General features: G+C 39.9%; 1 protein-coding gene across 1 annotated transcript; it reads left to right on the plus strand.

Moving 5' to 3' along the window:
• The first annotated feature begins 5,144 nt into the window (after positions 1-5,144).
• Positions 5,145-15,622, plus strand: klf6a (Kruppel like factor 6a). Its single transcript, XM_063044378.1, has 4 exons — positions 5,145-5,511; positions 8,133-8,709; positions 11,571-11,694; positions 13,216-15,622. The coding sequence occupies exons 1-4, from the start codon at positions 5,410-5,412 to the stop codon at positions 13,265-13,267; spliced, it is 855 nt and encodes a 284-aa protein (XP_062900448.1). The 5' UTR covers positions 5,145-5,409; the 3' UTR covers positions 13,268-15,622.
• The last annotated feature ends 2,009 nt before the right edge of the window (positions 15,623-17,631 follow it).

The following is a 17,631-nucleotide window of genomic DNA, read 5'->3' on the forward strand; positions in this document are numbered from 1 at the left end:
AGTGTTGAGGAAGCAGTTAGGCTGCAGAAGGACTTAGTCAGATTAGGAGAATGGGCAATAAGATGCAATGTTGAAAAATACACAGTAATGCACTTTGCTGGTAGAAATAAATGTGCAGACTATTTTCTAAACGGGGAGAAAATCCAAAATTCTGAGATGGAAAAGGACTTGGGAGTCCTTGTGCGGAACAAGTTAAAGGTTAACTTGCCGGTAGAGTTGATGGTGAGGATAGCAAATGCAGTGTTAGCATTCATTTCAAGAGGTCTAGAATACAAGAGCACGGATGTGATGCTGAGGCTTTATAAGGCACTGGTGAGGCCTCGCCTTGAGTATTGTGAACAGATTTGGTCTCCTCATCTAAGAAAAGATGTGTTGGCATTGGAGAGGGTTCAGAGGACGTTCACAAGGATGATTCTGGGAATGAAAGGGTTATCATATAGGAACATTTGATGGCTCTGGGACTGTACTCGCTGGAATTTAGAAGAACGAGGGGGGAATCTCACTGAAACCTTCCGTGTGTTGAAAGGCCTAGATATGGTAGATGTGCAAAGGATGTTTCCCATGGTGGGGGAGTCTATGATAAGAGGGCACAGCCTCAGGATAGAGAGGTGTCCATTTACAACAGAGATATAGAGAAATTTCTTTACCCAGAGGGTGGTGAACTTGTGGAATTTATTACCACAGGCAGCTGTGGAAGCCAGGTCATTGGGTGCATTTAAGGCAGAGCTTGATCAGTTCTTGATTGGACAAGGCATCAAAGGCTCCGGAGAGAAGGCCAGGGACTGGGAATGAGTAGGGTAGAAAAAAAGGATCAACTATGATTGAATGGTGGAGCAGACTCGACGGGCCAAATGGCCTATTTCTGCTCCTATGTCTTATGGTCTTCACAGTTAATCCAAGAAATGCAACAGAGTCCGTAAAAACCTGCATGAAAGACAAACAACTAATGTGAAAAAGACAACAAATTGTCCAAATACAAAAGAAAATAATAATAAATAAACAGATAATAAATATTAAGAACATAAGATGAGGACCTTGGACGTGAGTCCAAAGGTTGTGCAAACAGTCCAACGACAGGGCAAGTGAAGTTGAATAAAGTTATCTCCTCTCGTTCAAGAGCCTGATGATTGAGAAGTGTTAACTGTTCTTGAAACTGGAGGACCTCTGGTTTTCTTCTCCTGAAATCAGTAATTGGTTCCTTGCTGTTGCCGACATTGAGTGAGAGTTTGTTTTTGTGGCACCATTCAGCCAGATTTCAATCTCCCTTTTACATACTAATTCGAACATAGCTTCTAGATGTGAACATGATCAATAGCCTGTCTTGATCCAACCATTCTGATACCACGGCCAGGAAAGTTCACCAATGTCGACTCTTACCAATTTTTTTTTCAATGCACCATAGAGAGTCTTCTGTCTGGATGCAAACTGGCAACTGCTTTGCATGTGACTGGAATAAACTGCAGAGAGTTATGGACACAGCTCCGCACATCACAGGAACCACCCTCCTCTCTATGTAGTCTGTCTGTACTTCTTGCTGCATCAGCAAAGTGGCCAGCATTATCAAAGACCCCACCCAACCCAGATATTCTCTCTTCTCCAATCGAGAGGAGATACAAAAGCCAGAAAGCACATGCTACCAGGGTAAGGACAACTACACTCCACTGTTACGGCACTCTGGAGTGGATCTCTTGCACAGTATGGTCGACTCTTGCCCTCACAATCTTCCTCATTATCATCCTGCATTTTATCATTTACCTACACTGCGCTTTTTCAGTAGCTGTTACACTTCATTCTGCATTTTTATTGCTTTATCTTATTCTAGCTCAATGCACTGTGTAGTAATTTGATCTGTATGAACAATGGGGAAGACAAACTTTTTCACTGTGTCTTTTTCACTGTGACAATAATAAACTAACACCAATACCAATATTCAGTAGTTTCATTTAATATCAGAGAGATGTATGCAATATCGATCCTGACATTCTTGTTCTTTGTAGATATCCATGAAAACAGAAGCGTGCCCCAAAGAATGAGTAACAGTTAAAAGGTTAGGAACCCAAAGCAACCCTTATTCCCCCCTCCCATGCACAAGCAGCAGCAAAACGGCAATCCTCCCCCAAGCCCACCCACTTCCGCAAAACGGCATCAGCTCCCTCCGCCCGCCAAGCATGCAAAAGCAAAGCCCCCAAGAAAGACCATGATTTTTGCATAGTTGGGGAATTAAGGATTATGGGGAAAAGGTAGGTAGCTATGAGACCTTGGCCAGATCAGCCATGATCTTATTGAATGGCAAAGCAGGCTCAACAGGCTCGACTCCTGCTCCTATTTCTTGTGTTCTTGTGATCTGCGGTATAACAAAAGAACAAATTGTTTCCCTGACAGTTCAACGTACCACAGGCTCTCTCTCTCTCTCTCTCTCCCTAATAAAGGGAAAACGAGATTTCCCCCTTTCACGGTGCGGGGGGAGAATAACAAAACAGCTCACTGATTTGCGATGATAAAGTCTGTCGCATTGTTTTTATTTTGCTCTGCTTTTACCACTACCCTTGCCAGGCGCCAACCATCCTCTGTCTAAAAAATCCGTCCCAAACATCTCTCTTAAACTTTCCCCCCCTCACCTTAAAGCTATGTCCTTTAATATATGAAACAGTAATGAAAGGCTTTGACATTTCGCTCATCTGACATTGAACTATGGTCATAGTATGTAACATGGCAATTGCACACGTTAGCACGTTAGGAGAGTGGACAGTGAAATAAGATAGGTGGCTTCACTGCACTTTGTGCAATTTAAAAATGTGTTTTCAGACTGGCAGCCCGGTGGCTTGTCCTGGAGATGGAGGATTGTCCATGTGTGTGGGTGGGTAGGTGGTAGGGTGAGCGGGAGAGAGGAATAGAGCTTATTCGCCTTTGTTGCTTGTGTTCGGTGTTGTTTTACCAGCCCTTGTGGGTATGCTATGCTGGTGCCAGTGACACTTGTAGGCTGCCCCCAGCACAACCTTAAGTTAACGCAGACAATGTATGTTTCAATGTACACATATAAATAAATCTAAATATGAAATGAGAAATCAGAGAAAGAAGGCAGCCTCAGTGATCAGTCACTGAAGGTCTATGGAAATAAACGTGCAAGAGCAGAGACAAAAGACATTGAAGGAGGATTTTAGGCTGTGAGAGTTTAGATTAAAATGGGGAAAAAAGGACGGTTCATTACAATTGTTCAGTGACAGAGTGGTATTAGATGAGGAGGGTATGATAATATTCATTAAAGGTTGCAGACAGTTGGAAGGCTGAAGAGGTGAGGAGATGGTGATTTCAGTCACATAAGATGTCATTTTTGATTTTGATAATTGTTCTTTCATTTTGCTGTAACAAACTGGGGAAGGTTCCAACCTGACACTCTGGGTACTGTCTTTGCAAGGTGCCACCAAATTCATGTTACTGACTTCTACACAAAATTTCCCAGATAATTGTATCGCACATGTATACACAATGTTAACTCTATTTGAACTGTAATCATTTAATTTTACAAGAATATAGGATCAGGAGTAGGCCACCAGGCCCTTGAAGCCTGCCTCGCCACTCAAATGATCTATGCTGGCCTCAACTGCTCTTCTGTATCTTTTCTCATAATTCCCAATCTTTTCAATATTTATTATCCTACCACCCTAAATATCTGATTTTTTTTGGCTCTCACTACCTTCAGCATCCCCATATTTAGTTGTTCACGATTTTAGTTTTCAAACCTCCTAAACCTGTCCACAGCATCTCCAACCAAACTTTTGGTCACATTTTCTAGTATCTCCTTATATCTCTAGTATCTCAGTGTCAAATTTTGCTTAATGGCACTCTTGGTTACTTTATAAAAGTGCAAAATGAATACAATGATGTTGACTAACCTGTCTTTACCCATTAACTCTCCCTCCCAAGAGTCTAGAGCTGCACAGAACACCAGAAATGGTAAGAAAGTACTTCAGATGAAATCATCCCATGATTTGCATACAATTATAATACATATCCCTTATTTGGCTGAACATTACAACATTCAACATTACTTCAAAGAGCAAAGCTGCAAATTCGGTTCTGCTGACATGTAATTGAAGGAATAGCTCCCCCTCTGGCACAGGTTAAACCACTTACAGTAAAGTCAAAGCCTTTTGGCCACTTCGGGAGGAAGTAAAGAACAGATGCACATTACATTAGTCACAATAATGGTTTTGCAAGGGAATTTGCTTGATGCTTTGCAGGCTAACTCAACGCAGAAAAATAATATGTGATTGCTGCTTCTGCCCCCAAACCCCCACATGAAGTTGTAACTGATTTAAATTTTATATATAGCGTTGGACTTGTAGAAAATTGACACTTTCAACCTTCCAAACACACTGATCAAAATTTATATATCTTGTTTCATTGAAAATTTGCGAGGTCATCTACTACTGATTGACCTGGACATTAGATATTTAATGAAAGAGAAACTTCCATGGACACATGAGTGTCTCTTTTTCTACAAAAACAAGAACATAGCCAACATTTTGTTTGTGTATGATGGCAGCTCCTGGTGCATGGGGGGGAAGGGAGAGAACTACTTTGGAAATTAAAATCATTTTGATTTAACTCCGGAGCTTGAAATCAAAATATCCCTGAAGACAACTTCAGCCAATGCAGCAAGTAGCGAGTTAAAATGCACTCGGCTCAGCAGCCATCAAAACAAGGTAGGTGCAACTTTAAAGATCGTTGAGAACTGACAGTACTGGAAAAGCTGCCCTTGCTTTGTCCCAAGCAGCTTAGAGCGCACCCAACCTGCAACCCAACGCAACTCAAAGCTACAACCATCCACTTTCGGGCTCACGCTATATATACGCTGCTAAAAATAGCTTGCCACTGTCTCCACCAATCAGTTGGCAGCAGAGGGGCAACAACTGCGTGACGCCATTAACCAATCAATTTCTGTGTTACTTCGGACGGACCAATACACTGTTTTCGAGGGCTGCCCTGGGCGGAGCGTCGTGCGCTCCCATTGGTCACTCATGACATCATGCACGCAGCGGCGACTCGAGGTGGTGCGATTGGTTGAGGGGCGGAGGGGGAAAGAGGGCGGGGCTTGCGGGCAAGGCAGATCACGTGGAAGAGAAAGGGGCGGGACCGTGGCCGTTCGGCTGGGCTTCTCTCTCAATAGGGAAGTGGAGCTCCGCTGCGTTGTCGGTGTTCATGTATATGAGTGAGTGAGAGATAGGGGGTCTCTCACTCTATCTCTTCCTTCTCATTCTGACGGCTGGCTCGGGTTAACCTTCTGCATCTTTGTGTTGTGCAATCTGCCTTTTTTGTTGAGAAACTTTTCGCCTATTGAACCATTTGAACTTTAAATACAAAAAAGAAAAGAGAAATACTGAACTAGTACGATCACAACCAAACAGCATGGATGTTCTACCGAGGTGCAGCATTTTCCAAGAGCTTCAGATTGTGCACGACACTGGCTACTTTTCAGGTCTGGCATCACTTGAAGAATATTGGCAGCAGGTGAATATTAGTTATTTTGAAGGAGGGTATTCTGTGTGTGTGTGTCTGTGTGTATATGTTTGACTGCCGTACACAATGACACGCATTTGTTAGACTAGCTGTCTATTGCTTTTGAGCCTATTTCTCATTTTGTAATACCCAACGTTATTTATTCCTTTATTTTTATAATTGTTATTGCATGCATCTCTGCTGGATAGAGGATTTGCTGTATCGAATCAGATTTGCACTTGGAATACTTCTAGCAGACTCCAGTTTGCAAGACTCAAACTGACTCAAATTTGCCAGTTGCAGCAACTGTCAAATTGCCAAGTGTAATAAAAAAAACTTGAGAGCTGTATTGACTATTGTCAGCTCATCGAGTCTTCCAAACAAGTTAAAGCCACGCTAAACAAGCTATTAGCATTGTCTTTACATCGAATGCTATTTTGTATCTGAGATTTTTTTAAGAATAATATGCTAACCAGAAGACCTGCCAGTCGCATCCTGGTGGTTTTTATTTTGTATTTACAAATGTAGTTGAAAGGAATGTCGTTTGAAGTAGCTTGCTGTAATGTTTCCCTCGAGATAACGCCAATTACCATAAGAATAGCAAAAGATAAACCGAGTTCAAATGCTTATGATGTTTGTCGAAGACCTAAGGATGGTTTGAACAGCATGGAGATACAGCTTGTTTAAAGCCCTTGCGTTGTGTAATTGCATGCGTCTTCAAATCAACTCCCCCCCCCACCGCCCCCCCAATCCCCTGTTCTTCAAAAGAAGCTGAAACATTCAGTACGTGATTGAAATTGATCCAAGTAGTTTCCTTCAGGCATTTGGGATTTGGGCAGACAGCCAAACTCGTCTTCGCTTAGCCTTGAGAGGCATTTTTACTACAGCGAAATACAGTTCGGTCTTGCAGCTAATGTGTTTACTGGGAGGTTTGGCTTGGAGGAGGAGACAGAAGCGTTGAACACGGTCTGCAATGTTTCGTTTTTGAACCGTGCTCTTTAAAAATGAAATCTTATATCAAACACAGGAGCGAGTTTAACAAAAATAAGGAACAGTCGTCAGTAATGAACTTTTTACTTTGTTGATGTAATATATGTCCTGTCCAATATCCGATGAAGTATTGTGAAATGCCAAATGAGGAACATAAATGATTGTAAAGGCAAAATAAGACTGGTTTAAATTTTTAAAAATCACAATTAGTCTGCACATAGTAATGGACCCCACTTTTGTAGAAAAATAAGGTGGCCAATAAGACAATTTTGTTCTAAAATATTCCAAAACACGAATGCAATAATTTTAATTAAGAGTACACTGAGGTTTCCATCTGTGGTTTCATTGTTTGTAGGCAACCAAAAGAGCATAGTTCATTTTTTTTTGAAAGAGTTTCTTGCATTGATTCATTGGCTGCCGTGAACACGGTTGGTAAATGCTGAGCCAAGCAACTTGTGGTAAAGGCGAATACAAAAAAAAGCAGCGTTGCTCACGCCATTCTGCCCCCCTGCGTTTTTTTTCCATGTTTGAGAGGGGCTCGTGTAGATGGTAGAGACGTAAAGGAAGTATCTTCTAATGAAGAAACAGCGTGATGACTCACTTGGCGTTGTTTGCCAAAGATACAGAGAGAGAGGGGGGGAAATGTTTTTGCACTATGGGACTTCCCAAGAGCATTCCAGAGTAATTTCCTTTGCTGCATCCTGTTGAACATTGCTTTCCTATATTTTTTTTCCCTAATTGGTATTTTAGTCAACACACAAAGAAGGTGAACTAGGCCAAGGTTTCTCGGATTGACTGTAAGCTGGTGAGATCCATTCCTGAGCACGAAATTCTTTTGAAATAGCTGATAGGTCACGTTTACACATACAGGAAGCTGCGGTTCTTTGGTAGTCTCTCTAACAGGCCAGTATTTTGAATCCAGTACAGTGAGTGTGTCAGCCTTATTAAATATGGCTTTCTGTTGTCAGTTACAACAGGCAACAGAAAGTTGGTTTTGAACAGGTTTTTCGAGTGGAGGGAATCCAGTTCTGCTTTGCATTGGATCAGACTCGCATAATGACAGTCTTTCTAAGCAAATGAATATACATTAAAGGAAGGAGAAGCTTCTTAATGACAAGATAGCTACCACTAAAAGTCACCTCCCTCTAAGTTCTGGTAAATTATTGTGAATATGTAGTTAGTGACCTCATCAGTGCTGCTCAGCATATTTAATTGTGCTTAGTGTTAAATACACTTGTTTGTTCTTACAAACAGTAAAAATGGAAGTGTTCTTTTTATATTTAAATAACATTTAAAGAATGCCTTTGGCTTCAGAGTCCAAGTAGAAAGAAAAAAAAGCTATTTGGCCCCTTGTTCCTGCTCCACTGTTCAATAAGATCATAATTCACCTTTCATTTCAGGAACACTTTTCTGAGCTAAAGTCTCTCTCTCAATATCCAATAATCTATTGTTCTTTATCTTGAATTTATTCGTCGACAGAGCCCTTGCTGTACCCCTTTCCCATGTTTGAAGTATTTTAGAAATCTCAACTGGTGAAATGATTGTGTTCTCATACCTTTTAAAAATTTAGAAGAAATCGACTGCAGGTCCTTTGCAAAGCGGCAACTTCCTTTTATTAACCATTACTCCCATCTCTCTTTCAGACATGCCTGGAGTTGGAGCGGTACCTTCAAAGTGAGCCCTATGTTTCAGCTTCTGACTTTAGATTCGATGGGCAGGATGATATCCTGAGCAAAATCATTATGGTCTGTGGGGACAAGGACGAAACTGACAAGAAGAATGCAAACTTAATGGAAGAGGAGAGCCAGGAAAATCAGAACCTGGAAACAAATAGCATGAGCTCTGATGTAAGCAGCGAGTCCCTGGACAGCTCTGAGGAGCTTTCGCCTACGGTAAACTATACCTCAAACCCTTTAAATACTGTCCTGGTGAACTCTGGAAATGTAAACTCTCCAGTTCTGTCCACCCCTCCCTCGTCTCCAGAACTAGCCAAGGAGTCTTCTCAACAGCTGTGGAGCAACCCACCAGCAAACATTCCCGAGCTGAATGCAGTTAAAATTCGTGGTGGAAATTCTACAAAATCGTTGGAAAAATCTAGTCCGGTGAATGGCGAAGCGTCACCCGATGGCAGGAGAAGGGTCCATTGGTGTCAGTTCAATGGATGTAGGAAAGTTTACACCAAAAGCTCACACCTAAAAGCACATCAACGTACTCACACAGGTTAGTAGAGAACTGCATGAGGATCCAGAGAACAGTGGCAGTTATGTTTCCTCCTTAGGTTTTTTTTTGTTTGCTAATTCACTTTTTGATCCAGGCTTACAACTGAAATGATCTACAATAAATACAGTTCATCTTTGAGGGCTGATGCTGAAGTTGTTTACGGAATATTAATAAGTATGTTTGTGCAGCCTCTGGGGCAAGGCAGAAGAGAGAATTATTTGCAAAGACTCTTTCAATGAACTGGCTTAGATGGGCTGAATGGCCTCTTTCCATTCTGTGTAGTTCTATGATCCTTTGGATTGTTTTCCTACAAGTGCTGAATTAAACCTCTTCTGTTTGGCCCCAAACATTGCAGAAGAAAGCAGAGCCTCTTTAAAATGGTCAAGTTTTGATTTGTTTCTTGTCTTGCATGGCAAGAAACAACAGTTGCGTAGGCATATAATTGAAGTGTCGGGCAGTCAGCTTTAAAGACCCACATGTGAATTCCAGCCTGCCATGACATTTAGACTTGGCAATCCTCTTTCTAGGAAGAATGTTAAAGCAATTTGACGGAGTGATTTTTTCAAAAGCAGGGTGTTTTTTTTTTGGTTGTTGGGTTTGGAATGAATAGTACACCATCTTTCAGCCATTCATAGATGGGCAAACGACGATATTGTTCAGATTCACACATTTACCATTGTTTCGGTGATCTGTGTATAAAGTACTGGGAGAAATGACATGACAGGCAACAAAAGCATAGGTCATTGCATTAAGGCAAGCCAATATCAGTCAGCAAAGTCAGAGCACACCGTGCATCATAAGCATTTAATCAAAAGCCCCTATTCCCTACAGAAAGAGAGCCTCTGGTATGGGATCTAAAAAGAGAACTGGAAATTCGGGTAATTATTTGCAGCCTAATTGCTACGCAGTTTTATAACCGCAGAAACAAACTTTACCCAAACACAATCCTGCTTTTAAAATATCTGCAACGCAGTGTTTGCTGCAAGTCAGCTCAATTTAATTTTTATCCTACTGCCTTGAAGACGCCACTGCTTAAAGGGAATAGATACTTCTTTTGTTTGGAGAGGTTGGGGGTGGTGTAGCTTGTGTGCAGGATTATTGATGAAGCAGTCACTCTGCCATTACATCTATTCCTGATCTGATTTGGTAATCCATACTGCAGATGCTCCCTTTGTTAATGCATGGACTGGGATGATTGTCCTCTTGTTTAGAACTGCCCATTTAAAATATGTATGTTACTGTACCTTTCTGGGACAGTCAAGATTCTGTACAATATGAAAAGCGTTATTCCTATTCTATTTGTGTGCTAAAGATAATACACGTCAATTTTCGCCAATGCTTTCAACCACCAGAAAGGAAATTTTCTTGAGAGAAATCATTTCAAGAACATTTGAACTTAAAATAATCAACTTAGTGATACACATTCCTGAGATCTCACTAACACAGATATTCATAAATCCATGCCTAATCTGTTTTTGGGATGGAGTTACAGCCTATTAAAGCCCTGCTACAAACCCTGCCCACTATAAATGTATAAAACAAGACACAGTTTTAAAGAGATCTGCCCAAAAACATAAATTGTGAATTGAGCAATGGAAGCTGTGATTCCAGTAGCATAACATTAGTGAGGGAAGCTCCTGCAAACCTTACAGTGTCTTGAGTGTTACGATCAGTTCCCTGGATATAGCTGGCTGAATACTGGCCTGGCTCCATTAAAGTCAGTGTAAGCCAACACTTAGACGATTCACACGAAAGGATACAACAGTGCTAAGAGCAATTTTCAAAACTTCTAAACAAAGAGATGGGCTGAGTGCTGGTTACAATCCAGGAAATGAAGCAGGCAGGCACATATCAGGGATTTTTAAAAAGTCAAAATGCTCAGAGCATTCATAGACATAATACTTAGAAACTTTGTATCAGATTTAAACTCTCCATTCTGAATTTGGGAACCAAGGCAATAGGAAATTTAAAATGCTGGTTAAAATGAAATGCCAAGATAATTGAAGTGTTGTTAGACACTGTTCCAGTGGCTGTGGGATGATTGAATCTTTTTTCCAAATAATTACATTCCTCAGAAATTGGTTTAATTAACGTTTCATTCTTGCACAGTCTAAATGCCAGCCTCTGAAGCAGTGTTAATACATTTGGTCATGAAGTAAAAACATATTCTTTGTATTTCTTTATGGCTTCTGTGGCTCTGTTACAGGCACGTAGTGGCAGAGGAGAATTGTCTTCTATTGGCACTATGATGTATCAAAGCACTCAGCAGTACTACTGCTGCCAATGCTATGTTGCAGACAGTCATAAACGGACATGCTTATTAACATTCTGCAAATAGCTTGTGTATCAGGCCTTCAATATATGTACAGTGCTTTAATATGGTTCACTGTATTTGCACTCTTGAAGTAAAGGGTGACATGGCAAATGTTGTCACTCAAGTGTTTCTGTGATTTAGTGGCTGTTTAAAAAAAAAACTGGAGCCAACAACATTGCTTGTATGACAAGCGTCAGGAAACCTGGTGATCTTGCACTCTTTCTCTTTCACTTTCTTTCCCTATATGCCTTTATTGTACTCTCACCTTCTCTCAAAGTAGTTCTCTCAAAGCTGATTACTGGAAAATCATAAATATTAATGATGGCTGAAATTTGAATCACAACTAGCTGGTACTTAAGACCTCGCACCTCATTTTTATTTTGACAAATTACTATCAAGTCAGTGCATATCATTAATATATATCTTGGAATGCCAGCGGGGATTTTATTTTACAAAAGGCTTCTTTATTTTTTGCATTGAAAATGGTACAGTTTTTCAGCCAAGTTTGTGTTCTGCTGTTTGATACACCCCTGTTTAACGTCCACAGGTGAAAAGCCTTACAGGTGTTCATGGGAAGGCTGTGAATGGCGATTTGCACGAAGCGATGAACTTACGAGGCACTTCAGGAAACACACTGGGGCAAAACCATTTAAATGCACTCATTGTGACAGGTATGAGAGGGTTGTAAACACAAATCAAATAACTTTGACTTGCTTTAATTTGTTAATTTTGTTTTATTTGGGATTTAATCAGGGCTTATCACTGATGTAAAGCAATCAAGATCGCTATTTTGTGATCTGTGCATTGAATTCTTGGTGCTTATATAAAAACTAAGAGTGACAGGAGGAGATGTTTTATAGGTGTTGCAAAGGAAGGAAATGATGCTTTGAATTCTCTTTTACTGTTAGGTAGTATTGAAGGATTAAAAAAAAATATAAAACAACTTGGAGACAAATCACCAGTTTTCTTGACAACCTAATTTTAAAAATATATACATTGACGTAAAGATGCAGGGGACTGTTGTAAATGCTTTTCCCAAGCATAGGCCATTCTCATTCCTAACTATCTACTGGGTATCAAAACAAATTACCAATTGAAAATGTTAGAGGTAAAACTGTTGTTGCAGTTTTAGCCAGTTACTTTCAGACTATAACATTCAGTCTGGAAGACCGATAGGATTTTAATTTTCCATGACAGTTTTAAATCTACTGGGAAGAGTTGTTGCTTCTATTTAAACTAAATTGGAATTTTCTTGCAAAAGAGGGAGCAACGTGTCTTAAGCGTTGATCATCCTTTTGCTAATAACTCATAGTTCTTTGAAAGCAGAGGTGTGCATGTGGACTTCTGAAGCCAAAATTTGAACTTGGGCAATTTGAATGAAGATTGCGTCTTGGTAATACTTTGAATAAAGTGTGACGCAATCGTGGCCAAAAGATAATTCAATAATATTTGCTTGATAATTCAGCAGTGAATCCTCCAAGCATGCATTGTGTTGTACAACTTTGCTTCTTGCAGGCTCCTTCAGCTAAGGCCACAACAGATGTTAAGAGTGTAACCCCACTAGTCAACAGGGATATCTTTCTAGCTTGTTATTTTCTGCCTGGCACCACTAAAGTTTCATATATAGTCATTATCTTATGTGCTGGGGGTTTAGTTCTTTAAGCAAGATGCAGTCAGAGGTTAAGGAGTGCAAGGCCTTGAGCAGAGTCCATTTTGTGTACTGATAATGGCTTTTGTGTGTACCAGTTATATTGAACTAGTACATGATAATTTCTGTAAGAGAGTCATGAGAAAGTTATTGCGATTTTTGTAAGTATAGATCATATTGAGGAAAACTGGGAATTATTAAAATATATATTCTAGTTTTTTTCCAATAACAATGTGCAGATCTAAACCTGGATCGATACATGTCAATGAAAGGAAACCACGGATGATGGACATGTAAAATAAAAACAAACACTGCTGAAAATACTCAGCAGGTCAGGCTGTATTCATGGGATGAGAAGGTGGGGTAATGTTTTCAAAATGAAATGCTCACTGCTTCTCTTCCCACATGTGGCCTGGCCTGAGTGTTTCCAGCATTTGCTCCGAACCTATTTTCACAAACTTGAAAAGAAATCAAACTGTTTCAGAATACAAAACGCTGCTCCTCACCTCCCTCATTGCTTGTCCTCCTTGTGTTCCCACACCAGGTGTTTCTCTAGGTCTGACCACTTGGCCCTTCACATGAAGAGACACATCTGAGAGTGCAGAATGAAAGTCGGTTGGCGATTCAGCTTCACAATTGAACTGCCACACGAGGAGGAACGTATGCTCCAGCCAAAGCATGCCATTTTGCACCCTACCCAGTAGCCTCCAGGACCTTTATTTGTCAGGGTGTTCTCAGAGACTGTTAAGAGTGAGAGGCGGCATAGCATCTGTGGTGGATGGTATCTGGGAATTTTCCTGGATGCATACATTGGTACCTAACGTTATGAGTGGCTGCCAAGTTCCTGCTGTGAGCATGTGCACTGAGAACATGGTTGACTAAGGTTGATTGTATGATGAGAGGACCAATGATTTTTTTCTTGTGGTGAGGTAAGATTGCTTTAAAGTGGGCTGGATGAGTGTGTGTGAGCGCGCGATCGAAAGAGAAAGGTAGAGAGAGGGACGTGCCTGGAGATGGGATAACCGCCAAATGTCTTCCCTGTTCCACGCCTTAAGCAAGGCACTGAATCTGGACAGGAGACCGACCCCTTTCCCGTGTGAGAGGAGCTTTTGGTGTCTGGTGCAGCTGATAAATGTGCAATGTGTCGAGTAGCCTTGTTCACTTGCTACAAAAAAAAGCTAATTTGTAATCCATTGTATAAGCTGTGTATTAAGGATATAACACAACTATAACTTTCATGATAAACAGAAAGGTGTTGCATGATTCTGGGGATTGTACACTTTTCTTTCTTTGTAATTGGGGACTGCAATTTGATTCCGATTATGTGCAGTTTAAAGGAAAAAAAAATCTGTTTGGGCAAATGTTACATAGAGTAAAGGAAGCCTGGACCTTTTTTGGTTGAATACCACTATAGCTTAGCAACTGATTTACTTAAGCAGCTAATTTTGGTCTTTTTATTTATGCCTGAGGACTAATTTCTGGTTTCTAAATGTTAATGCACTGTTGACATGAAATAATGGTGCCTTATGAAAGTGACCTTGCTACAGTAAATGTAGCAATCTCATGTGGGTCACCAGACAGGGGTATGGGTGACTTGGGCTCCATTAAGGCTCCCTATCACATGATCTTGTACTCTATGCCTCTTTCTGTCTTTGACATGGAAACAATAAAAAAAACTTTTCTTTAATTTTCTGAGTACAAAATGCCAATTTTTGTCTACCCAAGTATTAAATATTAGTTTTATTTTTTTATTTTGACTGAATATAATGTATTAAAATGATCTATTGAGTATATAGTAATTTCATTGAAGATGTTCTTTTTATATTATATAAAAAAAATATATTGATGTGCTGTAATGGTAACACATTCCTAGTACTCCGAGCATAAAAATGACCATGACAAATCGCTTGGCTGTAAAGCACTGTTAATTCTGAAAAAGCATCTTCACTTTAACCTTAATGTAGTAAAATGGAAGATTTATATTGGTTAACAGTGACATTGGAGAGACTCCAGCACAGGATGAATCATATAAAGTGGCTCATTGGGCCCTTTGCTAGCACTAATTTTCTTTTGTTAGTCTGCTGATTCGGCACATTAGATATTGAGCTGTCTGGAGTGCAATATCTTAATTTGACCCATCAATGGTCTGGCTGAGATGCATTTCGGCAGGCAAGAGAAATGCAATTGCTAGGATTGCAAACCTAGTCAGAAAGCCATTGTATTTCACAGTTGTGAAGGCTGACTAGAAAAACGCTTCCTGAATTTTAATCACTTAGGTGTTTTAAAAACGCACAAAAAAAATCCTTGAACATCAGGAACTGCTGCTGATTAAATTGTTGGATTCAGGGTGGGCCTGGAGGGGCTGATGGAGAGGAATGGGGTTGGATGTTACTATAATGTTTACACAAACACATGGTTTTGAGGGCAGAGACATACACACTTTCCCTTCTATGCATTTTTTTATTTGCCAAAAACCATAGAGGCAGCTGCTTTTTGAAGACAATTTACAGCGTTTTTTAAACTCTGCATGTGTATGCAATGCTCTACCTAGTTGTAACAAGCCACTTGATAAGAATGCCATTGACAGAAAGTTAAAAACTTGAATCAGCTTGTGCTTTTTAATGCAATATATATAAAAATTATGGTTGAATTCACTGGAAGAAAAGGTTAGGCCATTTACTATTTTTCTATTAACTAGCCTATGAACAGTATCCATACTGTTCTGTGGATAATGGAGCCTTAATGAAACCGTATGACCTTGGGTTGCAATTAAAATTGTTCTTATTATTGATGTTTCACGTTTCATTTTAAAAGCCCTGTTTATCTCCAACCTCTTTGTAAAATTTTGTTATTTGAAATCTTTTTACAAGGTTTTATTTGAAATTGTTTTTTGCAAGAATGTTATATTTCTGTATGAATGTATTTTTTATTGTAAAACAATGGAAAATTCTTAACAGAATGTGCCTCTCTCGCTTCATTTCTTCCTGGTCTCTTCGAGTCTCTTGACCCTCTTTTTAGTTTCATTTATTTCAATGGCCCTCATTTTAGTGACCGTCATTCTGTCTGATGCAAGTTTAACCTTGATGCATGCGCTGTTTAACATGTAGCAGACAATGGGCCAGAATCATGAGTAATGTCATATTTATGGAGTATTGTTGAAACACACGGCAGCAACCAGCGGTGGAATGAATGGATCTGGGTTTTCAATTGAGATACCTACAGAGTCAGGGCCTGGTCTCAATCATTCCACTGTGTATCATTGCTATATTACTTGACCTCCCTTAGTAGAAGCCAAGGACTGAATTTTAAGGGGAGGAAGAGCAAGCCGAGAATAATTTCTAATATGCCAGTGTTTTATAACTTATCTGAATGAAAGTTAGGGATAACTTCCCAACTTAAATGCCCGTCAACCTCCACCCCCGGAGTAAGAAGGAAATCATTTGGGATTGCTCCAAATTTCAGCTCGGCTGCTGACGTGCATCTGAGCAAGTCAGAACCGATGAAGCAGCAAGTTTGCTGAGGGTACAGGTGAAAAGAGGCTGGTTGGAATTTGGCTTCTAGGCAGTATTATGAAAGCTAACGCTTTCTGCTGACACACTTGAAAATGAGAGTTCTTCCCATAATATATGGAATCCATTTAATGAGAAAGCAGATATGGCCAGAACGAATCAGCACTTTTGAAGCCTAATTGATAATGCTTTAATGCTGGCAGAGTGTTTTCTTCACTCCAGTGCAGTGCTGTCTACAGTAATCAGTCAGAATACATTTGCTTATACTTCTCAATGCTGACTTGATCTGGGATACTTCTGTCATTTCAGCAAGTTGCTTTCAAGTGCCTACATGATGCATTCTTGATTGTATTATGTAAATCTATGTAATGGAATAAAAGATGAGCCAGAAGAATAATTCATAGAGATAATGCTGAAACTAGCGTATCTGGTTTAAAATCTTGCTTCATTTACTGAAGTATCCGTGGAACATAGTCGCACCGTAAAGGCTCTTTGGTCCATGATGTGCCGAACTTTTAGTTTTCTCTAAGGTCAATCTAACCCTTCCCCACCACATAGCCCTCTCCTTTTTCTCTAGCTTTCTGTTGGGCAGTGAAGGATAAAACCTGTGGTGGATAAATGAGTGACAAAGATCATTGTTCACCCCTTGCCAATTGTGGTCTCAGCATTTCCAGCCCTAAGAATTGAAACTCAATAAAATGGCAATTTGAAAAGGAAATTAAAAATGACGTGGTGAGATATTTATGACTTTGGGTTATATTTGCAGTAGCAGGAGAGATTAACAGGAAGTTAATAAAATATTTAAAATTATCGTAAAAGGTTTGAGAGAGGAAAATGGTGGTGGGGGGGGGGGGTTGGTAAGTATTCCATTGGCCAGGAGTAGGAGGATTTAAAATGAGTAAGATTAGCAGCAGGAGTTTTAAAAGGAAGATTGAAAAATATTTTCATATGGAATTATAAAAATGTAGGGAAACGTCACTGTGGGTCTGTTACTCATATAACACATTTGTAAAGATGGTAGAAATATTTTTAGAATGAACTGTATGCGTGAAGAGAAAAGGTACATTGTTGGGCTCTGGGGAAGGCAAGGACGGGAGAATAAATTGACAGCCGTGTTCTCTACTGTATTAGGAGAAACTAAATGCTGGAAAAAGAGTAATTGTTTTCCCAAAGCTTTAATCGAGAAGCATTGGCCTTGGCTTTCCTCTTTGTGCTGAAACCCGAATGAATACAGCTTGCATTGGCAAACAATTCCTGCAGTCCAAGAACTATTGAATATAGGAAAAAGGACAGGAAATAAACTGGAGGGTGAAGGGCAAAGGTTAACAATGTTTTTGATCAAAGCACAAGGTGAAGCAAACTCCAGGCTGGGTTTTCTTTTGTGATTTGAAGATTATATTAAGAAATATGCGTAGTTTCTAAACTTAGGAATTTATAGCAAAAGACTTGTG

Source organism: Mobula hypostoma, chromosome 3 (assembly GCF_963921235.1).
Source record: "Mobula hypostoma chromosome 3, sMobHyp1.1, whole genome shotgun sequence".
NCBI lineage: Eukaryota > Metazoa > Chordata > Chondrichthyes > Myliobatiformes > Myliobatidae > Mobula > Mobula hypostoma.

Bases quoted from the DNA above. Each gene is read 5' to 3' on its own strand.
- klf6a (XM_063044378.1), top strand. From the start codon at position 5,410: ATGGATGTTCTACCGAGGTGCAGCATTTTCCAAGAGCTTCAGATTGTG. The intron at 5,512-8,132 runs GTGAATATTAGT...TCTCTCTTTCAG, and splicing joins TTGAAGAATATTGGCAGCAG to ACATGCCTGGAGTTGGAGCG. The intron at 8,710-11,570 runs GTTAGTAGAGAA...TAACGTCCACAG, and splicing joins ACATCAACGTACTCACACAG to GTGAAAAGCCTTACAGGTGT.